At 39.0% G+C, this 25,739-nt stretch overlaps 2 protein-coding genes and 1 long non-coding RNA gene across 4 annotated transcripts in view; 2 read left to right on the forward strand and 1 right to left on the reverse strand.

The window, feature by feature from the left end:
• The window catches only part of LOC122868686, a 30,986-nt gene extending 13,254 nt beyond the window's left edge, over nt 1–17,732 (reverse strand). For both annotated transcript variants that reach the window (XR_006376158.1, XR_006376157.1), the window contains exons 1-2: nt 16,801–17,732; nt 13,858–13,966 (exon numbers count right to left, since the gene is read on the reverse strand). This is a non-coding gene — a long non-coding RNA (uncharacterized LOC122868686). The remainder of the gene's footprint in view (nt 1–13,857; nt 13,967–16,800) is intronic.
• On the forward strand, nt 1,200–8,732 carry fscn2a (fascin actin-bundling protein 2a, retinal). Its single transcript, XM_044180887.1, has 5 exons — nt 1,200–2,261; nt 5,303–5,459; nt 5,561–5,682; nt 5,803–5,970; nt 6,134–8,732. Exons 1-5 carry the CDS (start codon nt 1,439–1,441, stop codon nt 6,337–6,339), a joined length of 1,476 nt encoding a protein of 491 aa, XP_044036822.1. The 5' UTR covers nt 1,200–1,438; the 3' UTR covers nt 6,340–8,732.
• Nucleotides 17,733–17,902: 170 nt separating the features above from the next.
• LOC122868684 (transmembrane protein 235) lies at nt 17,903–25,231 on the forward strand. The gene is made up of 4 exons (XM_044180888.1): nt 17,903–18,085; nt 19,166–19,243; nt 19,742–19,879; nt 23,412–25,231. The coding sequence occupies exons 1-4, from the start codon at nt 17,914–17,916 to the stop codon at nt 23,654–23,656; spliced, it is 633 nt and encodes a 210-aa protein (XP_044036823.1). The 5' UTR covers nt 17,903–17,913; the 3' UTR covers nt 23,657–25,231.
• The last annotated feature ends 508 nt before the right edge of the window (nt 25,232–25,739 follow it).

Genomic DNA, 25,739 nt, shown 5'->3' on the forward strand with positions numbered 1-25,739 from the left:
AACCCCCAATGGAGGTCTGGGATCACGGTGTTAATCACTCTGTCAAGGCTAATAGATGAGAGCACTTGCCTTTAAAGATTATCTAGTAGAAATAATACCCTAAATTTCCCTTTGTGCTATAGTTTGAATCACATACTTTTGTGGTTTTGGTATTTACAATATGTTCTCCCTGGCATTACCCTCAACATCCCCAGGAACCTTAGTAAAAGAGGGTGATAATGCTCTTACAAAGGTTGATCTTGGCGTGCACTGACAAAAGTCATGGGGCATGGATTCATGTCCTCTATTATCAATTGACTGACAGAGTAACAGAGGTGGGTCTGGAAGTATTAGAAAGAATAAGGTTAAGAATCAACAAAGGTGCAAGTGGAGATGAAAGGCAAATGGGCCATGCTTGTACATTCAAATGTGTTATTCAAATTCCTCTTCACTAAGCTCACAGACGTTACAGATACAGTATCTCTGAAGACTTGAAGCAAACATAATGATGTTATATAGCTCCACTGGACCTGCATGGCTCAAACTGGGGTAATAACTTTCAGAAAGAAACCTCAGTAGTGCTTTGGGAGTTAAGACTATGCTTCTAAATCAGTTAGCCATGTACATTAACCCTAGTCCAATGCAATGTGAAAAAGGCTTTTTGTGAATACAATTTTATCTTCAAGTACAATCTTTACATCAAGTCTTTAACAAGCAGAATGCTTATTCATGGATAGGAAGCGTTCAGAATTCAGAACTGACCGATGAAAAACTGAATTAATCTTAGACAAAATCTGTTAGAAACGGGACTCAAAAGAGAAGGACAAGCAGTGGGGAGCAAGCAAAGGCACCTTTACTTTCTGGACATTTTCCAATGTGGCTCGCCAGCAGATCAAAGCTAGGATAATCCTAGGGTTGGATGGTGTGGCTACTAGTATACGGACCTAAATATGAGAGTAACACCAATATGGAGTCAGGTTAACAAATGAGTGTGTCAGTGTGAGTTACAGGGAAGGAAGATCAGGGTGTAGGAGAAAAGGAAGAGATGAGAGTAAGGGGAAGTTAGGAAGAGATAAAGAATGAATCTGCGCTGAATGTGTACCAGAGAAGGAGAGGGAGGAGGGGAGGTTCGTGGTTGGTGCACTGGTATGTGACGTCAGCGGCTTGTTGGATTGAGGTGCTGTGTCCTGCTGATTTTAATCCTAACTCATTAAGGAACAGAGAGCAAGTGCCTGTGCAAGCCCTCTGGGGAAAGAGAGAAAGTGACAGGAGAAGGAAGGAACACTAAACAATCAACGGAGATCAGTGGAGCTAATTTACAGCTTGAAAGACAGAAGAGGGGAGAAATCAAGCATTTTATTTTTGCTTTTCAGTCTCATGCCTGCTTTCCCTCATTACCCTTTCCCTTGTATCACCTGAACTTCTTTACTTGCAATCTTTATTTGTGGCCTGTTCAAGCATGCCCACAAACGGAATTAACAAGGCCCTGAAGCTGCAGTTTGGCCTTATCAACTATGAGAATCGCTACCTTACAGCTGAGGCCTTTGGCTTCAAGGTGAACGCCTCAGGCATCAGCATGAAGAAGAAACAGATCTGGACCTTAGAGCAGGACGAGCAAGATGGCCAAGTAGTGTTCCTCCGCAGTCACCTGGGACGGTATCTGGCCTCTGACAAAGATGGGAAGATCACATGTGGGGCAGAGAAACCTGACCCTGAATGCCGTTTCCTTATTGTGCCCCAATCTGATGGTCGCTGGGCATTGCAATCAGAGCCTTACCTGCGTTACTTTGGAGGCTCGGCTGACTACCTGTCCTGCTTTGCCCAAGCCATTGGGGAACAAGAGCTGTGGGCTGTCCATTTGGCTTTACACCCACAGGCCAGCCTGCTCAGTGTGGCACGTAAGCGCTATGCCCATCTGTCTGCTTCAGATGGAGAGATCTCAGTGGACAGCAACATTCCCTGGGGAGTGGACTCCCTGGTCACCTTGGTATACCTGGATGGCAAGTACAGCCTGAAGACCTGTGACAGCCGTTTCCTCAGCAATGATGGCAAACTGGTGAAGGAGAATACCAATACTACTAGCTTCACACTGGAGCTGAAATCTGGCAAGCTGGCCTTTAAGGACTGTGATGGGAAATATCTGACCCCAGTGGGTCCCACAGGAACGCTGCGATCTGGCCGATGCTCCAAGCCTGGAAAAGATGAGCTGTTCGATCTCGAGGAGAGTCATCCACAAGTAGTTTTTCAAGCCGCCAATAAAAGATTTGTCTCGGTCAAGCAAGGTAATCAGCCTATTTTTCGTGTAATCACATCTCTTTATCTAATGATGACAACACGCAAGTGAAATTTACAAAATGTTATAGTTACATACAGAAAATAGGTTGGAGTTGATGTTCACAATCCAGTATTATGCATTGAGAAGATTTAAAGTGGAAATGACTTTCATTGTTGAAAATCAGAGGTTAAATAATGTGATTTAATTGTTCGCAAATACATTTTAAAGAAACATGAATCTATTCAAAATGAGGCAATGTGAAAGTGTCTTCATGGTAACAAATGGGATATTAAAACAATATGGCGAACATGTAAGCTAAATGTAGCTAGAACTACTCTCAGAGGCTCAATGCTCCATGAGTTCACATTTAGGGAAAAAAGAAATTATGAATATAACATTATGGTTAATGCATCACTTTTGAAAAAAAGAAAGTCACCGCACTTTACTATGATTTTGCAATCACTATGCAGCTGCTGTATGTCCTTGTGCACTTTACCACAATGTTAGCATGTGAGACTAGGTGAGACCATTTTCAGATCCTTTAGAGAGTAGTGCACCATATTTTTGACAATATACCCTTTGTCAAATTACTCTTTGATTCTCAGTAAGATAAATGTTGTTGTGATTTGTGAATTTTTCTTACTCTCTTTTTTCTTACTTTCTTACTCCTTGTCACAGTTTATTTTCACAACCACTCAGAGTGTAGTTAAATGCAATTTTCATCTTTCAGGTACTGTTGATTTCAGTTCAGTGTCCTGATCTATATTCTGTCTCCCTGTATTTCTTAGTTTAATCTCCACCAAGGTGGCTACACAGACTGTTACATTTAGCAGGTTTAGGTATTGAGGTTTGGAAAGAGTCTAACCCATTTAAAATATCTAAACAACATAGCACAGTAGAGTACATGGTGTGCCTTTTGACAAATTAAGATTACAGTACTTTCCTGAGTGGAGCAGTATCACTGTCGGGTGTTGTGGACATAAAGTGAATTCAAATACCAAACTCTGTATAGTAATGAGGGATTCAAATTAACTTGAGATGGTCTTTATATAATTGAATCTGTACAGTTACAGTAACCACAAAACCTAATCAATAACATTTACCAGCTAATGACAGAAAGCCCTGCCTTTCCTGTCTATGTCTACATGCTGGATCCAGAATGGTTGACAGATACTGTGGCGGTAATTGTGGTAATGGGCTTTGTCATTTCCACTATGTGTCCATTGAAGATTAAGCAGTGTGCAAATGACTCCAGGGAAGATCTGTGCCCAATGGGTGTCAATTACCATCAATGGACTTAAAGCCTTGCAGCTACTCGCTCTTTACCGTCATCTATCGAGTGAAGTTCTCTAAATTATGTGGATCTATAGACTGGCCATCTATAGATCCAATGTAATACAATGCAATGAGGTGGCAGCAAAAAAGAGCTACAGCCAGCCCTTACCAGACAGATCAGTTACAAGATCTCTTGGCAGCCTGCATGGTGAGATTTGCTCTGTCCTGTATAATTATTCAAGCAAACAATGTGGAAGGTCAGGGGAGCAAACTGTGTTCTGTTGCACCTTTTTAAAGCTTTAAAATTCAATTAAAACAACTAACAGTTCTTACGAGCCCCATTGGAGGACATCTTTACTGGTGTAGTTGTAAACTAGCTGTACAATGCACATGCAATACTAAAGCATGTAGTATAGTATATCTTATAGATATATATATATATATATATATATATATAGCAACTATCTGGGGAATGATGTTCTCAAACTAACTTTAGACTGCAGTTATGCTTATTATGCATTATGCTTATGCATGAATTAAATTCTGCATTAAAAAAGGTCACTATCAGGGCAATATTTCAACAACCTGGCTCTCCATCCTCATAATATAGGAAAGAATTAAATTTTTAACTGTAGTGTTTGGCCTTGTGGCAGTTCCATGTTTTTTAAGGAACAAGGCACTGAAAGCTGCTTAGTGGGCCCTGCAGTGCAGATTTGCATTTCACCACTCAGGGAATTACAGCAAGCAAATGAACAGGAAGGGTGGAGGGGTGACTGTGGGGGATTAGGGTTGTAACAGGCTTAAGAGAAAGGTTGAAGGATATTTCTGTGGCATCTAATTTGAACTACAGCAGACACAGTTCAGTTTTATGTGTCTATGTATTCTCCACCACCTGACACACCCCACCAGACAGAGATAATACATGTGGATTAAGTATATAACACTAGATCGGCTGAAAGTGAGGCACACAGGTTTACAAACCAGGGCACTAACTGACTAATTGGAAAGTTAGTCAGTTTTGGAGAAAAAAAAATTGGATGTTATTCTGTATTGCATTTAACTTTATTTACACAATTACTTTGTATGCAAAACATATCACATGAGTTGATCACATAACATTTGTTTAAGAGCAAAGGTTTACAAAGCGAGGCATGGGAACATCCACAGCTCATCAAGTATGTTAGCATTTGCTATTGCACTTTGACATGCCCTTGCATTATTAGAGAAGATCACAAATTAGAAGCTCATCTGTGCAACAGGAGCCCTGAAGCAACACCACGCCAAAGCACCATACATTTGTGTGTGGCACCTTCAGGTGGTGACATCTACTAGAGTGGGTAACAATTTTAACACTTACGTTGCTAGAACCCAGGACTAGAATTGCACAAAATCAAAACAACCAAAATAATTTGGGAAATACTGAGGAAACTCATAAATTAAAATGGATATATGATATTCACATATCATCAATATATTTGCCAAATAAAATGCTGTGTGACCTAACAACACCTGCTGACTATATGAGGAGACTTAGATGAATCATTGTACATAGCACGCTGTATTATGTGGTGCAACAATAGAGAGGGCATGGATGTAATTAAATGTTGGATTACCATTGTATTATGTACACAAGTGTCTTTGGCAATGCCTAAGAGAGTAATTGACATTCAAGAGGATGCAAATGGCATTCAAGAGGATGCAACATTGTGACCCATCATTTCTACTGAACAAAGGCACAATTATCAAGGCTGTCTTGTCTTTCCTTATTACCAGGAGTGAGTATTTCAGCCAATCAGGATGTGGAGACAGACATGGAGACCTTCCAGATGGAGATTGATAAGGAGAGCAAAAAGTCTATGTTCAGGACCAATGGTGGATCCTACTGGACTTTAGTGACTCATGGAGAGATCCAGTCCACTGCCACAGAAGTGTAAGTAGCTTTAAGGGCTTTAAAAGAGGAGCTTTCTTCCATGTTTTCACATACCTCTTACCTGAACCTCTCCATCTGCCCATCCATGTCTTTTTTCCCAGAGAGATCAACACAATGTTTGACATTGAGTGGCGAGAACAGAGGGTGGCACTCAAAGCAAGTAATGGAAAGTATGTGTGTACAAAGAAGAATGGGCAGCTCTCAGCAGTCAGCGATACAGTGGGTAAGTGCTTTCAGGCGAGCTACTTGAGATTCAAAGCTGGGTTTGTTTGAAAATGCCGCCACAGGTACAGCTTTGTTGACCCATGCACAACAGATGAACAGTATTTGTCCTTCATTGCAGGTGATGATGAATTATTCCTGATGAAACTCATCAACCGCCCTATGCTGATCCTTAGTGGAGAAAATGGCTTTGTGTGTCACCACAAGAACTCCAACACTCTGGACGCAAATCGATCTGTCTATGACATTTTCTTATTGATCTTCAATGATGGCGCTTACAATGTAAAAAGTCAGTGTTTTCATATGTGCACAACATACTACATTTCTGCATAACAATCAATATATCTGTATCCTGTTTTAATAAATATCTAGCATCAAATACCAAACTAAAGCACTAAAGCGGTGGTTGTTAATTTAAACAAATGGCTAAATACACTGATATCCTTTTACAGGTGTGAATGGAAAGTTCTGGTACGTCTCTAGCAGTGGCCTAGTGTGCTCAGACGGAGAAAAGCCAGAGGACTTTTTCCTTGAGTTCCTGGAACATGGACGCATCGCTATCAAGGGCTCTAATGGCAAGTACCTTCGTGGAGACCAGGGAGGTACACTTATGGGTGATGGTACAACTGTTGATGCATCTTCTCTTTGGGAGTACTGATCCCCTTCAATCAGGGTCCTAAAAGAGGGAGCAAGAAGTTGGGGTTCTATCGAGAAGCGGACTGACCGGGTAACATTTTCCTGCCTGTTTTTATACTAGCTGCCAGGTCCCCGATACCATGGTTTGTTTTGGGTTTTTTTAATTGGGAAGAAGTGAACACTTTAGGTAGGAAGATATATGTGGTTTTTATTATAAATACTAAATGTTTTGTCTTTCAAATGACAATGCCAACATCAAACAACACATACTATGTGAAAATGTGTAATTTCACAAATTACATTCCAAATTCCAAAGTCCAAATTATTTCAGACAAACTTTGTTCAATATAGCTACAGTGACACCCAAATATCTTTGAGGGCAGCCGCACTGATCAGTCACTGAACAGAGAGAAATTTAACAAAGAGTGTTGCTACCTTTGACACATTTTCAGTTTAGCCTATTCAGAAAGCATGGCCATGAATGGCAACAAAAGAAATGTTTAGTCCTTCTGTTGCTGCTAAATTCCACTGGCTAAATAGACTAAATATCTCCAAAAGCTGAAAAAACCATTGCCGATTTCTCTGACAATCAAAACTGATACAAATCTGGCACATCAGTCCTGAATAACATTCAGGAAAATCAATGAAAAACAATGACACAGACAATGTCGGATCAGTGTGGCTACATCCTTTTTCCCCCAAACAAATAGGGATACTTATGTATAGACACAAAATGAACTTAGTTTGGTTTAGGCGAATAGACCTTAGTCGACTAGGTTAATCTGGATCTTACTTCTGTAACCTCTGTCAACAATCCCACCACGTTTGTTTACAGCTTTTAAATTATTTCAATACTTTGACTTGTTCTATAAGAACAGTCAAAGATGTCTTCTCTAAACACTATGACTCTAAACACCAAGGTAATGCACCTCTGTCTTCAAAGACAGCAAATAGCTGGTGTCAATGGTGTTTCCATTTATCTGAATGGACCATTGACAGCTTCCATATAAGCACAATATGAAGCAAATGAAGTGGACTGGAGCAAATAGGCTGTACTGTCTCAAGCACATCTGCAGTGCTGCGCAATGTATATCCAAAGAGGAGTTAATTCAGCATCACTGCAAACACTGAAATACATGTTGTGATATAGATGTGTAACACATATAGAAATACAGAGATCAGACATGTTCAGTAACAAAGAACATCAGTAGAACTGTCATATATCCATATCAGGGACAAGCAAGAATCCAAAGGGGGAGCACATTTAAAGTATTTGATGGACTATACATCATTTTAATGTACCAGGTGTGAACTCAGAAAGTGCTTCTCTGGTGTTCTGCCTAGGGGCCTTAAATCATACTGCACTCTATATCCCTTTATACCCTGTTCTCATATTCAGAGTTGGGTGGTAAGATTAGAACAAATAATGGATTTAGATAACAGATATTTTTGAAAAGATTGCAAAGATTACTTACAGGAATACTTATAAGTGGAATAAGAAAACTCATTAGGCCATTACAACAGTGACATCCTATAAAACATCATGCAGAAGCAAATGTGTTTGAATACAAATCTTAAAATAATGCTTGTTTTCCATCTGTTTACCCACAGTCAGATGAGAGGATGCAATGAATTTCATTTGTGAAATGAGTGCTATGTGCACTCCCTAAACCCAGCTCCAATGTGTCAGCAAACTTCAGACAGCTTTGGAGTTGTTGGAAAACATGTTATTTCACTTTTTACAGAGCTGGGCTATCTGCCTTCCTTCTGCTTCCAGTCTTTGTGCACAGCTAGGCCAAGAACGTCCCACTGCAACTAATATGAACCTTCTTATCTAACTCTGGATATGACAGCAAACAACTGTATTTCACAAAATGCCGTAGAGAGTGTCCCTCTAAGTAACCTACCCAACACTGCTTTTGTAAAATGTGAGCAGTAGCCTCTAGTATACCCTTATCCAGCACAGCCCTTTTAAATGGGAACTTTTTGTATTTTGATTCAATCTCTCACAAGGCTTACTGAATTGATTACATACTCCTGACACCCATCAAATCGCTAAGGTCACAAGCTGCCCAGATTTTTATGGTATAGATGTTGGTGTGCAGCACAGAGGACAACCTTAACCTGTATACAATTTATCCTGTAGAGTTTTGTCAGTTATTTCCCAGGAAAAAATAAAATCTGCAATAGTTCAAATGTAAACCAATGGTTTTGTGATGTGTGCAATTTGCAATTAATAGAGAAACATTTTAGAAAGCAAGGTCTAAAAGGCTTGGTCACCTATGCATCCTGAGAGCCTCCAACCATATTTTAGAATGTGTTTAATATATATAGATAGATGTTTGTTGATTTACTATCTTTGTTTTCTGATATGATTTTTGAAAATGCTGATGTAAATAAAAACATGAAAATATCTTTTTTGACTTTGCGACTAGAATTGTATGCCAAGCTATGAAAATATGAGAGAAATTTGTGATTCAGCTGTTCAGATGATAGAGGTGGTTGGCAAATGATTGCAGGGTTGTTTTTAGCTTAGTTACCTGAGACATGGAGCAGAGATGACTCAGTAGGCCTCTTGTACTCTTTTAATGTTACTAATTAACAATTAATACATTATTACACAATTATAACATTAACAATGCCTCTGTTCTATTCAAGTGTCCCAGTAAGTAAGTGTGTTTCCATCCACCTGTTTTTATGCGCATTTTCAATTTGCGCATTAAAAAACCTGAGTGGAAATGCTGAAAATTTATATCGCAAAAGTGTTTTTATGCTTGGCTGCTGAGGTATTGATGTATCCATGAAAATAAATGCGACAAGGTTCAGTGGAGACAGACTTAATCAGGAATTAATCATGACGTAAATGAAGCATGTGTCACTCAAGCTTCCACTGAAGAGACGAACTATTGCAGCAGACGAAACATCAGATGTGTATGGACTGATGAGACTGTAACGTTTCTCAAATTAATACGTGAAACAAACATAAATGCCATATTTCCATCACGTTTTCTACATGGTTTTACGCGCTTTGACTGGCGCTCTTTTAACTACGTCATGTCATTGCACCCTCATGGTTTAATGGCACCCGACGGGAGAATTAGCACCCAGCTGGAGAGTTAGCACCACCAGCTATTTATCTCAATGATAAACCTAATATTTTAACGGTAGTGGATGGAACACGGCCTAGGCCTGTCTGGTCTAGGGGAAAACCTGAGCATAGCATAAAGTGACTCCCCTCCTTCCTCACTCCCAAGTTCAGGATGACCAGTGCCACAGCAGATGTAGTCCAAACGGAAATTATTTCTTCATGAATCATGGTAGTATCAGAGTCGGGGAGAGCACAGCCAAAACAATAAATAAAACAATATGTAATATTAACAACTTACCTATCTTGAACAAAAGAAAACAAAAGGAAATACAGGCATCTTACCTACCTCCTTAACATAAACAGGAGAAAAAAGGTCAACGAAAAGGGCTTCTCACCCCTACAGCTATTGTTTCACATTTTCTTTTTCCGATTTTTTGGAAATTCTGTTAAAATCTGCACTACATTTGGATGGATGCCTGACTCATGACAGTGTAAAAAGCAACATGGACCCTGAAACTGAAGCAGCTAAATTGAATTCAGCCATCATTAATATTATTATTATCACCTGTGCTTTCCCTACTGTGTGTGAAAACTGTCTATTATAATTAGGGTTCAGTAATATAACAGCAAATGTCATATTCAAAATATAAGACTTCTTCTATGGTGCAAACTTTGACATAGTTGGAAAAGCGGTGCAATTAATAACTGATGACTAAATGATGACTACATTCAGTCTAGGTGTGCTAGCTCCAGGGTCCTGATAGTGAATGCTGTCTCACTGGTGTACATAAATGGAACTGAGGTGTCATTAATATTGTTAGTTAGTCACAATGTCTTTTGAAAATGGCTGATGAGCCCAAACGGTTGTAACCAAAATGCTAAAAGGTACTCTTGGCAGCTATTTGGCTGGTAAATTTTAATTTCCCAACTGGAACACAATCCAACCTTGTCAGCATTCATCCATAAATAAAAGGCATAGAGGACTCTCTGATCAGTGTGGTATTACTAAGATGATTTTCCCATTCACTACACTGGGTGGCAGTGTGTACCTCTCTAAGTTATTTCTCTGTTACAGTAATAGTCAGTGACAAGTGCTGTGAAAGTAGCATATCCTGCTGCAATCTAGACAAGCACAAACACCTGTTCACAATCCACCACACTGCAACCGACCTCCTGACATCAGTTAACACTTTCAACCCCAAGTTTTAAGCTGGAACTGGCATCAGCTGTCGCTTGCAACACAGTACTTAAATGCCCTCAAGAAAACGAGACATGGTTTCACAGTATGTACGGGAAGTATTTTGGGTTCCTGGCCATCACCATCGGTTTCATAATGTTTCAAACTATTTATCCACAGCAAAGTATTGTATTTTTTTCTGAGAATTTCAGTTGCCTCTCTAGAAAACACACACACTCAACTTTTCTCAAGCCCCACACATTTTACTTTGACACTTTGTCTCCCCTTGTTTAATTCTATAATTACACTGGCAAAAGTTTTATTTGAGAATCACAGCCCATAAATGCCCTGCTCACTAGCCCTGATCATTACACACTACTCACTGAACTGGAGATGTTTTAACATATTAACTTGCCTTTAACGTGACAAAGACTCAGAAGCATTTTAACTGTGCAGTGTCTGCCATAAGAAGGAGAGTGCCAAAGAATTTAGCATTTGCAAACAAAGTCTAAAAGAACCAAGTAACCAACCTTTCTGACCTGAGTTTTTTCTTTGCCTATCTGTGTTTGAACCGGACAACCGCAGAGCTCTGGTGAGAGTAGATGGCTAGAGTTCAATGTGTATTACTGGCACTGTTTTCTTCCTCTGTGTGCTGTGTGTGTACTGCAACAATGGCTAGGTTTGCCTGCAGCCAGTGTTTTTCTGGACAAACAATACTAAAATGGGGTTATTTGTGCTAGATTCTCAGACGCGCAACTTTTTTAACAATTTTTTTTTATTAGATCCGCCAAAGAGGTTACCTCAAAAATACAAACACTGGACAGAAATACAATTTTGATTTCCTTTGGATTAAAGGCAAGTGCTTGTTTTAAACAGAGGGGCCAGACACACTAAGTTTTTATGCAAATCGTGTTTAAATGAAGTTCAGCCAACTCCTGGGAACTGTTTTTGGAGATCGGAAGAGTCAGAGAGTATTAACCAAAATTCAGGTCCTAAAACTAGGAAAGCAGCCTTTGGGGTATATGGTAAAACACAAAATGCACAAATTCAGCAACACAATGTAGAATTTATTTAATATTAAAAGAGTACTCCACCAATTTAGCATTGCATTCCCATAACATTGTCAGACCCACGATTGGAGGTTAAAAAAGAAAACTGATGCAGAACCAGAGATGATATCTTTTTTATTCCATGCATTCTTCTTCCTTGCGCCTACATTACCCACAATGCAGCTCGACCACCAACAGTTTGGTCAGAGATTCAGGTGTATTATGCTAGTAGCCGCTAGCCTCAAGCAGAGATAAGGAGTAGGCTACAGAGGTCTGGTAAGCTTACTTTTGTCTAACTCCGCACCCCCAGATAGTTTTCATTTTCAGACTTTTACTGTTCAGCTCCAACTGATGCTGCCTCAAGTGACATCAACTGAGGCAATTTATCAGATTTCACACAGCTCCCTCTGGAGCTGCAAAAGGCTTTATACAACTTTTTTCACATATGCAGTAGCATTCCCCAAGACCTGTAAACAGACTTTGATGTGTACAATCGATGGAGTTCCCTTTTAAACTTAAATGTTGGGCATGTCCCTGATATCTAGAGCAAAGGGATTACCAAGTACATTTACTAAAATAGTGTACTTAAATACATAGTGTACACAAATAAATGATGAGTGTTAGTTTAAGATAATACTATTTATCCCCGTGGCTACACAGCAGTACATAAAAGTAATTACTATTATCTCCACCTATACCAACTACAACATTAAAGTGATGAACACATTAACAAATCAATAATCATAATCCAATAATATAACAGCCTATATATTATTCTGAAATGGACCATTCTGCATAATACTTTGCTTGCTGCATAATACTTGATGCGAATACTTTTGTACTTCTTTCCCCCCACTTTAGTAAAATTTTGAATGCAGGACGTTTACTTATAACAGAGTATTTCTACACTGTGATATTGCTACTTTTACTTAAGTAAAAGATCTGAGTACTTCTTCCACCACTGGGGATTACCATACCAATCTTTAAATCTGGAAATGAATTTGACCCAGCAACTATTGAGGCACACAGCAGTATAAGTAGCACCAGCAAGTTATTCTGCAGCATCCTTGACACCCAACTGCTAAACATCATGTCATCGGCAAAAGTCAGATTGGTTTTAAACCAAATTACAACAACAAACCACACCTTCACCCTTCAGATATCGCTGGTCTCTATCTGTTAGATAATCCCAATAAATGACTTCTGTTCTATCATCTATTATCTGGACAAATCTAAAGAATCATCACAACAACAGCTGTATTTTTACAGATATTCTGCCAGAACTTGCCTTGCCTATGAATTTGGAAAGGAACAAGATCGTGATTTTCCAGAAAATCCAAATAGGGTTTTACTGGGCTCCACTGAGATTGAACAAATGCAAAACATAACTATACATAATAAGGAACACAAATTATATCTATCGGCCCTTTCATTTTGAAAGCTTTCAGAAACAAAGGAAGAAGGACTTTTCTATGCCATAAAACAATCTCAACACCTACCTATACAAACCTGAACCTGGCTACAAATATTCAAATTCATAACTGAACCAATTTTACTATATGGCACTGATGTGTGGAGACACCCTGACAAAACAAGGCTATTGAAAATGGGATTAACACCCAACTGAGACCTTTCAAACTGAAATCGGTAAACCCAGAGAAGCACAACACACAATCAATGTCCACTTTTAATTAGGATCCAAAGAACAGCAATAAAATTCAACAAACACCTTAAAGCCAATGAGCCCAGCTCCCACCATTACTAAGCTACACACATAAGAAAATGGAGACAAGTTCTTTCAGTCAGCTGGTCATGAGGCTCACCTCATCGACAGTGCACAGCCTAAGCACAGACCTCACGCAAACTAGACCTACCAAATTATAGCCAAACAGAAGGAAAAGCACATCAAACATTGTACATTTGATATAAACCTTAAAGTAAACTTCAGTGTTATTTAGCACAGACCAGCTGATACAGAGGCAGATTATCTTGGCACTTTGATCAGCTAAGAAAGAAGAAGACATGAAAGACCACAACCTGGCCATTGAGAGTGGTGGACACAGACAAATCTGGCAACCCAGAGTCAGTTCTGCCAACAAGAAAAGGTACAGACAGACTCAGACACATTGGTTTTTCTGTGTAAAGAGAGGAAACTGAACAGCAGAAAGAGCTGGTTCTGTTATCAGAACCAAGGAGACGTTAACTTCTGACCTCTCTTTTGCCTACCTTCTGATGCTCTGTTGGTTCATCCCACTGCTCTCTCATCTTCATACTGTCTTCCACAGTTTGGATATAATGTTGCTCAGTCCATTTCTCCTGCATTCTTCTAATGAATCTGCAAAAATAGAATAGATTTACTGATCTACAAAATGCATCAGAACATAATTAGCTTAGGAATCTATTGTGTCATAACAGCAATGATTCACTGATCTAAGGTTAGCTGTGGGCAAAAGCCACGGTTGTAGCACAACATGCAAACAGAAGAACAATACCAGCAAGACAAACCTCAAACAACACGTCGACAAGTACAACCATAAATGTGCATCTGTAATATGTGTATGCCATCTATGTGCTGATGGATGGCATGGATTGTAGAAGGATGGTGCAAAAATGTCCAAAGGCAGGATGTCAAAAAGTTCAAACTAGCTGTTGTGACAGAGCACAGGTGAACCGCTAACTGACTTGTGTGTTACTTTACACTAAGCAAAAGCCAATGCAATGATCCCTCTGTGAAAATTACGTGAAAAATGTGTGTGTCTAATTTAAGAGACAGACGTGGCAATTCTTGTTAATCTTACAAACAATAACCATAAGTCAGAAGTAGTGTTGTACTTCTTAAAGCAAGCATGAAGCATTTTAGCTATCCTATTCTATCCTAAAATTGTTCATTTAAAGCAAGGCAAAGCTTTTTATACTAACCAAACTTTTTAACAATAGCTTCTAAAAAAAATGTGGCAGATGTTTTAAGCAAATTTTTAAAGCCTGCAAAATAAGACGGAAACCTGTGTGTGTTTGCATCAACTAATGTTCAAGGTTAAAATACTCCAGAACACTTCAAAAGATTGAATAATTAACTGAGCCACAACAACTCTGACAAATCATGGCATTTCAGTTCTGCTTTCCACCTATGATAGCATTTGAGTAATGCTTATGAAAGAATTTGGGAATTAACAGGTTTACAGGTGCAGGAAAGATACATGCCAACATATTTGGAATTGTTCTGTTTATTTGTTTGGCAAATTTTTACTACAAATTCTTACATTTGTAAAACTGTTTAATTATTCGTGCTATATCTTCAATGCAAGGCATAATCTGTGCAGTATAGATCTCTGCTTAGATAGCCTCTGTAATATGTAGCAGATGCTGAGGATCAGACATAATTGGTTTGATCATTAAATACTACTGCTGTTAAACTAGACTACAATCAAGGCCAACTCTTCTCTAACAGAACTGACAACATTAGTCTGATAAAAGACAACTTGTCCGCTCAGTAATCATGATGGATGCTCCCAAAGATAGAGCCTGTGAGTCACAGAGAGGTCACCTTCATAAAGACATGATTAGTTGACACTGCTTGTCTCTCATGGCTTTGTGTATGTGCTCTGAACTAAACAGATAAATGAAATGAATTCTATTTCAATGCATGATTTAATTATTGCAATGCACCCTTCTGACTTCCCTATACATGTCACAGCAGATGCATTTGTGGAACTATACTGGTTGTGGATTTTAACAAGACGCCGACTACATCCTCTTCCAATTGCAACACAGTGCTACACTCAAACACAGCAAGCACTGCGTCATTGTCAGATGCGTCATCCTGCAGTGTCCAGTTGCATCCTTCACCCTCTCTAACTGTATGGCAGTAAAATTGTAATATCATGAGCAGGGATAACTTCTAACTAGTGCCGAAACAATAAGCCAAAATGAATACTCTAAATTAGGAACTGATAAAAGTTTGTACCATTTCCAAGACATTCTATCAATACTGCAGCTGTTTCCCACCACACCTCTACAATTGTGAGTAGAAAAATTGTCTCAATTCCCATTCAAATTACCCACAGCATCTAGAGCTGAAATTGCCTTTGCAATCATTTGAATACCGCTCACATCACCCTCCCCTTCCAAGCGTGTAGGAGAAACCATGGAGACCGTGAAAAACAGTCCTATCTAGAGCCAGTGTTTGGTTTGACTGTTCTGGGCTACTGTAGAAACATGGCTGTGCAACATGGCGACCTCCGTGGAACGGGACCCGCTCCCTATGTAGATAAAAATGGCTTATTCTAAGGTAATGAAAACACGACGATTCTTATGTTATGGTGATTATACACTAATGAAAACATACTTATAAAATATTATATTCCATTTCTGCCAATAGCTCCTCCTAAATGTTACACACTGGACCTTTAATATCTGAGTTTTATAATTTCATGTCTATTGTTCTTATCATTTCGTACTGATAAGAGGGCTGTGGGATTTTAAAATCTGCTTGCTTGCTTCAATCTTACTCAGCATGAACAAGAATTACACCCACAAGTGTGCAATTACACTGAATTTGATCATTAAAAGGAAATATGTTGTAATCTCCGCTGCCTCCTATCTATGTTTTTTTTTTTGTCTTTTACACCACTCTTTTACATCAAAAGACATACAGTATTTCTGCAAAGTGAAATGTTGAAAACACAGCTAGATTTTCTGGTAAATACAGATAATGAGTTAAACTTGCTGCAGACTGCAAGAGAGTTTGGTAGATTTATTTTCCAGTGAGACAACACCAAACATACTGTATAGCCATAAAACTACATGGGAATGGCTTCAAAATATCCTGGAGTACTGGCCAAGTCAGAGTCAAGACCTCAGTCGAATTGAGAATTTGTGGCAGGACTTGAAAATTGCTTTTCACTCATGGTCCCCATGGCACAGCTTGGGCAGTTTTACTAGGAAGACCTGGGGGGGGGGCTCCAGGCTGTAATTGTTGCCAAAGGTGCCTCTACTAGGCTACATATTGTCTTGAAAAGGGTGAATGCTAATGCTGTGTTAATTTGTCGAGTTTTACAGTTGAAATTAGTTTTTAATCAATTTGTCGAGATTTGTTTGCATTTTGACATTAACACTGTTATTTTCGACAGCTTAATCACATGGGCAGGGATTCAATTGTGAAACACCTACCTCGGAGACTGATGCTAAAGTTCGCTAGTTCAACAGCTGCCTATCGCTGCGTCTCTCCACAGTTTTTACGTTATCGATCCACATATAACAATAACAGCCCTACTCATATGTTTTAAACGTTTACTTAGCTAACGTCCCCATCGGTTTACAAACCAGTTAGCTATCAACGTAACATTATGCCTTCTTCTCTTTTTCCATTTGGACTCAGGTGTGCTGCTGAATTTTAGACGCACGTATCTAAGCTGCCTCACCTGCAGGACCCCTCCGGTATGACAGGTGACTAAGTGCTTGGTCACAAAGTGCAATTATTTCTAATAATAGTTTGATGTAATCAGGATTCCATGGCAACCGAGCTTCTTAAATGTAGGGTAATTATCATATAACCCGGGGGGACCTTTACGTTTTTGTTATTGAGTGTAAGTAGACCTAAATTACATGAGGCAATGATCTATATTTGTCTCGGTATTTTACCTAATCGTAGGCCGCCTGTTCATATAGCCTACTACTGTATTGGTAGTGGGATGGGGTCGGTACAGGACTATCTATATGGTCACAGTAGCAGTCACTGATGCTATTGAAAATAGGCTACAATTGAGTTTAAGTAACAATCAAGTCTATATCAGATAACTGAACAGTGGCCGGATGTGGACTATTTTGCAGCACAAAAATAAGTTTTAAGCACCTTCACAACACATGTTCTCCGGTCGAGGTTTTATTTTGGAATTCCGCGCCGGAATTGTGGCGTTTTATTCCCCTTACTTTGACTATATAGATCAATCAGGAGCGCTGCTGCCGCTGTCAGCCACACTCACCTGACAGTGTGGTACAAGCTGATGCCGCATCTCTCCTCTCTTATTTTTAGTTTTTTCCTTTTAAAGTAAACTGGAAACAATTAATGGAATTTGTTTTTGTTTTTTTCCATCAGTTTCCATCCGTTTTAGGACCGTGGTAGCCATGGAGAACCAGCACTTTACAGGGAAGGATCCAGCTGGAGAGATTTTACGCATCGCACATCTTGGAGCGTAGATACAGATTACAGTGTAGAAAAATCTAACTAAAATATAACTGCTCAGAATATTAGAGTAACTGCGCTCTACGTGTGGACTGTATATAATGAAGTACGGATTGGTGGTTCTTAGTGCTGGGTTTACAGGTTTGCTCAGTTTTAGCCTCCTGGCTGTGGCTATTGGGACTGATTACTGGTACATCATCGATGTGAATAAACCCAACCACACAGGTCCAGACGACCTGAGTTCACATTCTGGACTGTGGAGAATTAATGAAGGTATGTCAACTCAACTTAAGCCTACATATTGTAGTCTGTAGTTTGTTGGAGATTTTGAAAAGCCTTTATCATGTGGCATCCACACTGTTGTGCGTAAAACGCATTGAAGATATTTTGAATTAACTTGTAATGTTTGTAATTCCGGAATCATGTATGTTCCGACTTAACAAATAACAGTACAGTAGATCGTTTCTGATGTTGACAAAAAAGGCAATCTACTGTGGGTTGCATGTGATGCTGTTGTGATCTAACATTGTCCATACATTGTTCGTGATCGTTGGTCTCTGATGTCGCATGCGTTACAGTGTTTACTGTCAGCAGCAGTCCACGCAGAAGCTATAGTTTTGCCTTGATGTATTCCTCATCACGCCACTGTTAAGGCTCAAAAGCTTGCAGTGAATCTCAGTTATGTGACACTGATGCAGAGAAGAGGTAACATGCCAATGCTTTTTGCTTGGAGACAAAGACGGCAATATGCTGAACTTTTAATTCCTCAATAAGAATATTAAAATGTCACTTTTCATTCAGTGAGTATAATGACCCACACAGGAATAATAATAATAGAGCCGAAACCTTCGCATTGTTTCCCCTTTCTATGTAATACCTGTAGCAACTGTAACCCCTCACATCTGGATCAGCCCCTGCAGGCGAACACGCAGGAGGATGCAGAGAGATTCTAAGGGATCTTTTTCGACACAGCTGCAATATAATCAGCTCATTGGCTGCACAGCTTGGGCTCCAATTTGTTGCTGGTCGCGCCCAGAGTTCACACAGTAAATGCCAAGTAATGAGACAACATAATGTTTGAAGCTCTTGAAGCTGTGCTCATCTGTGACACATCTGCAAAAGTGGAACATGCACTGACACAAAACTATCACACATGCAGGGCTGAGGTAATATGTGTCACACAGAGACATCTTTAATTGATTTGATTAATTTAATCATGCAATGTGTTATATTTCTAAATATAACTTTAGGATAAAAACTGTCACTTTTTGGTATCCAAAAGCAATTTTGCAAAGTCCTACAGCTCTGTCCACACGTCCTGTCATGTGTCACCTTTTCCCTTGACATTTTCAGGAGCAAACAGGAGCTCAGTCATCCCTTCTTTCACAGCAAATATGTCCAGCCTGTCAGAGGCAGAAAGGCACCTTCTTGGTGAGTGGTTTTGTTTATCAACTGACATAGGGAGGTGATAGTTGGATTTCAAATACAAGTCAGTGATTCCTGACAAAAGTAATTGATAGGTGTAGTTGGCTGCTGAAGAAATTACATTTACAAGCAACAGTATGCTGTCAGAAAGTCTAATCCAAAGGAAATAAGCAAACATGATCATTTTACAAAGGATAGTGTGTTTTCTTAAACAGTCTCTGTTTGCAACTTTGACAGTGAAATACAGTAAGAAATTTTCTGCTGTGACAGAAGCTATCTTAAGCAAGTTTCAACACTGTAAGTGTCATACCCTATTGACAATGGAAATGGAAACCAATTGCTCCCTGGATGGGAGAAATCAATCTGAAAAGCTTTTGCAAATGGTTTCACTCTGCAGTTATTTAAAATCCAGCTGCTTAGTTCAGGCAATGTAACAAACATACCCCTTTAAGATTTTTAAGCACAGTAACGATTGTGTTTGTACGTGCGTACATGTGTTTACAGGCTTGCACAAGGTGGTGGTCATCATGTTGCCCCTCAGCCTGGTCCTGCTGGTGTTTGGCTGGATCTTTGGACTCGTCAGTTCGTTAGCCAGCAGTCCCAACTTGCTGGTTGGATCAGCATCCTATTTTCTCTTCTGCAGTAAGTCCACACAGAATTTGTTATTGTTTTTTTCTGAGCCTGTAGCAATTACGTGTACTTTCTGTGTAGGCTGGTCTGAAGCAAATCTTCTGTTTGCTTATATTATTGTATAAGAAGTACAGCACAAGAAAAGTTGTGTAGGCAGAAAATCTTACACATGTAGGTGCCTTTATGTGTGTGTGCGTGTGTGTTAACTATACCTAGAAAACCTTGAAAATGCAATTTGAACTGCTCTCTCTCACCTCTGATTCACTTTTGACTTAAGGCAACTGCTAAAATCTCATTTTAGCCTTCTTATGTTAGCAGAATACTGGAGCAGACTGAGGGCCAATGAGAAAACAGTGATTAGTGTTGTGTAAATGTTATATCTCTCTGTGTGTACGTTCAAAATCCCATTTTAATTAATTGAGTTGAGTTAGGTAATGCTCTTTTTGCTAAAACTGTTAATAGAGTGGTTGGAGATGGGAATTTTATAAGGAAATATGGAGAAAAACAGAGTGAGTGCACTGTGCAAGACTTCCATTTATTTATTCGATTATTATTTATTTGTCAAATTTTGTGAATAGACACTGCGGGATTGACTGAAGACATTCAGATGCATATATAGTTTAGTAGTACTTTAAGAGATGGTCATGCTGCTATGACTGGGACTCTTATATGCTAAATCACAGTTTTGACACCCTTTTCCAGACACTACACTGCTGTAGAAAGGTATGAAAAAAAAGTTTGAGGTAATGATTTACTGAGGACAATTTTTTCTTAGCACTTAACAGTCAGATTTGCAAAAAATAAATGATGATGAGCCTGAACATGATTTTAGAGACAGAACCACCAAACATTCTCACTGTGGATATGGACATAATTAACAGTATTGATCAGGAGTGGAGTGATTGCTGATTGTGATGGAGTGACACAAAATTGCACAAGAGCTTGTCCTTGATTGAAAGATTCAGTCAGACTTAATAGTATATACTTAATAGCATCATCAGTGGGCTCTTTCTCATGTCTTTCTCTGTTTTAAATGGCGTCCCTATAAAATATCGACAACATTTTATGTCCTTTTTGTAGAAATTCAGTGTGATCAAATAGACAGCCCATTAGATATTGTGTGGCCTATTACACAGAACATCATGACGACAATCTTGGACAGTCAAATCATAAACAAACATCTTCCTAAAATGTAACTGTGATTTCATAATGATGCACAGCCCTGACATTTGATTGACTACTGAGTTTGTGAACACTTTCTTTAGCCATGCTAGCAGCATGGATCTACGGATGGCAATGTCGGTCTGTCAGTCGATTGGTCAGTCCACTGTTTTTGTCCAGACTAAATTATCTCAACAACTTTTCGATGGATTGCCATGAAATTTTGCACACACATTCATGATGCCGACAGGATGAATCCTACTGAATTTGGTGAATCCACCCTGGCTTTTCCTGTAGCGCTTTTCCTGAGATTGACATGTGTGGTTTTGAATGAAATGCCTTAACAACTTTTGGATGGACTGCCATAAAATTTGGTAAACACATTCCTGTTCCCTTCAGGATGAATTGTAATAACTTTGGTGAGCATGTTGCCATTAGCGTTTAGCTCAAATCACCACTGGGCCAAAGTACACAGAGCCGCTAGCATTGCTGTAGACTAAAATATAATTGCTAACCACCTCATATCTGAATGGTGGCATGATAAACATAATGTAATCCTTGAAATAATTTACATTCTTTTGTATCTGTTTATAGAAGAAAGTACTGAATGCTCAAAAACATAAATTGAATGTCCAACAGAATAGGAGCTCCAAGATAAAACTGAGTGTCACCCTCTTCAATGACACTGGAGAGTCCTCTTTGAGCAGAAATGCCCTAGGTTTGGACAATACAGTAAGGAGACCTGATCTGTAGGTTCCTTAAATGGCAGTATAAGGACACACTTTCATCAGCAGTTCAGAAACAGAAAGATTGCTTTTTTCCTTCACTGTGACGGGTTCAGCTGTTGAGCAATCACAGTAAACATAATATCCATCAAAGAATGCATTTGATTAGGTCTGAACTCAAAGGGAATGAGTTTGAATCTCAATTTGGGTATGGTTGAGGGTGAATGCATGAATCTGTCGCAGAAGTAGGAGGTTTTATTATATATTCTGCCATCTCTGCTGACAGGCCCAGCCTCCCATGTCACACAGGAGAGACAGCTAATTTCATGCTTTGCACCGAATGTCCTGTCCACATCTCTACATCAAAAGACCTGCAAGCACTAAGCTCTTCCACCTCTGATATTAGGTAAACAGAGAAGGGGTAATGGATTTCAGTGTTTTTGTTCTGCTTTTTTTCCCTTCTTCTTATTCAATGGGAGATGGTATATCCAAACACGAGTTTTAGGTTGAGCTATGTGTCAATAGGTCTTTGAAATCCCACTCTCAACACACATCGCGTACTGCAGCACTGATGAATGGATGGACAGGCCTCTGTGAATGTGAGATCTGGCAAAACTGACATTTCCATCTTTGACAATATTTACTTCTTCCTCAGCTTTGACTCTTCAACTCAAGGTTGTTTAAAATCCTTGAGTTACAAGCTACAGCAGACTATAATTATCACTGTAATGTAACAAATTTAAGTCTATATGGAAATGATTGCTCTGCCTTCCACAAAAGGGAGGTCTACAGAACCTGCTGTGCCTCCTTTAGCACTGTTCATGACATTTTTACTTACCAACCTTTCTTTCTGCTCTGGTGTGCCTACGTGCAAATTAGGCACACTACTTGACAGACATTGAAAGACAAGCGTTGTGATTTTTTTAAAGTAATTAACAGAGGTTAGTTCCAGCAGATGATAGTGCAGTGTGTAGTGGTTCTGCCTTCCATGGTGCCACACTAAAGGTCAGTCTGAATTGTGCATGTAGTGGTGACTACTCAGTATTTAAGTGTGTTCTTGGGTTTGACATTCAGTGATATGTAATTCCTTTCGGCCCACCTATGCAGTAATTGTTATGTGGGATGTTTCATTTGTCTGTTTGGGATCACAAGAAATCAGAAACAACACACAGTAGAAACTTCATACTTATATCACAGGTTCCTCCTGAGTAAATGCTCTGATTAAATTTAGAAGCACCTTAATGGAATAATGCACATGAATGCACATGAATGAGAGAAATGTTTTTTCTTGAAACTGCTTTAAATCTTTAATGCTTTAATATTATACTAATTGTTTCTCATTAATGGGCTAACAAGTCTATAATATCTAACACCATCCATTGAGTTATGTGAAGAAAATTATGTTGAAAAAGGATTATTTGCTAATTAATGCATTATTACCTTAATGGCCTCATTGTAAAAACCGGTTATGTTTAATACATCATGGTGATTATGGTGTGTGATTAGGCAGCTCAAGGGTCTTGTGCCTGGAGAATTCATTCCAATTCCTCAAGATGGATCTCTTTCCATGTTACAGTACAGCTACAAGATAATGTGTGAAAACCTGGAAGGTTTTGTTTTTCCAATGGTGCCATCTGTCTGTTTCTGTGCACCAACAGGTCTTTTTACACTGACTGGGGTCAGCATCTACATCAAATACTCGAACCAAGCCATGGAGGAGTTCCAGCGGATCGTGTCCCCGGAGAATCTCGCCAACGTGGACGTGTCCTTTGGCTGGTCCTTGGCCACAGCCTGGCTGTCCTACAGTCTGGAGGTGGCCACTGGCCTGCTGCTCATGCTAGCTGCCAGAATAACTCAGATGAAGGGACACTATGACTCAGGTGTAGCCATTGCTATGTTATAGATTGATGTGCCCAAGTGAATCTAAAAGCCCACAGATTGGATGGTATTTTATTGCTGTTGTTATTTTTTTCTTTCTTCTGAAGAAAAACATCTTCACTGTACTGTATGGTACTGTAGTACCATCAAGCAGATCAAGGGCCAAGACAACAACATGTAGATGCAAGCTATACATAACTACAACCATAGACACATAGATGCTGAATAAGTGATGCTGTTGAACATCTGTTTCTTCATTGTTTTCGATGGCTTATTGTAACGCCTGCTACCTTTCATCCTCTCAGTATCATTTTCTGTCCATTGTCCCCGTCCACAATGATGTTATAAATGTGGCCACACAGACAGAAAAAAGAGGCTAACCATTCAGAGTGTAATTACTACATAGATTCGCAGATTTGTTTTTCTTTTAATGTTTTTTTGAAGTGTTTTTCAGTAATTTCAGCCTTGTGTTGCCATATTCCAGTCCATATTCATGTATAGCTAATAACCATTGTATTACGTATACAATTCTGTAAGAGTTTGTGGGTCACATTTTATTTAGCAGTAGGTTTTCTGTGAGGTGTGTCTTTGAAACATGTTTGTAATTTACAGAGAACAGCTTCATCTACGACCAAATTGCAAATTCACTGCCCTGCAATATGAACACGGGCAAAACGAGAAGTTAAGTTGTATGGGATAATTTCCTTTTTGACACGTGCTATATACTGTAAGACTTTTCGGCTCGAGGAAGACTTCTGCACCTCACCTATATGTTTTATTGTATTTAAATATGATTCATATCAGTGGTTCAGGGTATTTCATTCAACTGGAAAAATAGCTGATTCTGCAGCAGAGAACCAACAGGCAATGGAGCCACCTAGACTCAGAAACTGGTGTAGTTTCTAGTATTTCATAATAGAAAAGCTTCTGCATTGTTGATCCATGTGCCAGAGAAATTTTCATTTCATCATTTCATTTGAAAAGCAGTTAGCATTTGGTCGTTATGGAAGTTAAGACATTAGACATCAGAGTTAATGTTGACTTTTAGAGAAATGTCCAAAATGTTAGTTTCTGCCTCCTGCTTACAAACTTTATTCCTATGCCCATCCCATTGGTAAATGCATTATGGAAACAGAGCTTAAGATAAGTTCACTCTGACAGGGATCCTGACAGCTGTTTTCACAGAATATGTGCATGTGTTGCTGCCTGCTTTGCAGTAGTGAAGGGCTAGATATTGTAATATTCTATCTGTGCTGTCATTTCTAGAAATGACACTTCTCTCTGCATACTGGATGTAAAAAAAAGCACTGTGAAAATTCAACATTTAGCACTTTTCAATGCTGTAAAATATATAGTGTTGCTGTTCCCTTTTCACAATCCCAACAAGCCCTGCTTATGCTTTCATAACTGAACACCTTAACTTTTTCCTATTAACTGTGACAGTAATAAAACATCAGTCCAGCTGCAATGTGCATACATACTGTAAATAGGCAACAGAAAAAAGCCACATTGATCAGAATGTGACACACTCTGTAATCAAATTGCACAAATGTCCTGAAGATTTTTGTGTTATGAGACAATAAGATCATCTAAAACATAATGATTATATGCTCATACATCCACTCTATTTGTTTTACGTATTCTATATATAATACAATTCTGAGACAACAAGTCTTGCAGTTACTAGAATACCTATCCACCATGCCTTAGGTTAAATTGGGACTGCCTGCCTCTGAATGTAAATCAAGCACATTAGGAGTCAGGCCAGACAGAAAAGCAATTGTGTAAAGAAAAGCCTCAGAAGAATTCATAAATGTCTGACCAATATGTTGTAACACTGTTGTCTATAAAAGTTGCATTAATTCAAAATATATTTTTACATTATATATGCTGGAAAAGGTAAGAATGTGTCAATAAAAGAGGTGAAGAAGGCAAGGCAATGTAAACAATGAAGGTTACAAAGCATCCAAAAAGAGGCTTTGGATTTTTAAAAAGTGTAATCCAGGACAAGTCATTCTTTTTTTTTTTGGCCTCAATACAGTTTTTCTCATGACTGAATGTAGCACTCAAAATACAAGTGAGAATATAGCTATGAGCAACAATACAGG

The sequence above is a fragment of the Siniperca chuatsi genome, linkage group LG21 (genome assembly GCF_020085105.1).
Source record: "Siniperca chuatsi isolate FFG_IHB_CAS linkage group LG21, ASM2008510v1, whole genome shotgun sequence".
Lineage (NCBI taxonomy): Eukaryota > Metazoa > Chordata > Actinopteri > Centrarchiformes > Sinipercidae > Siniperca > Siniperca chuatsi.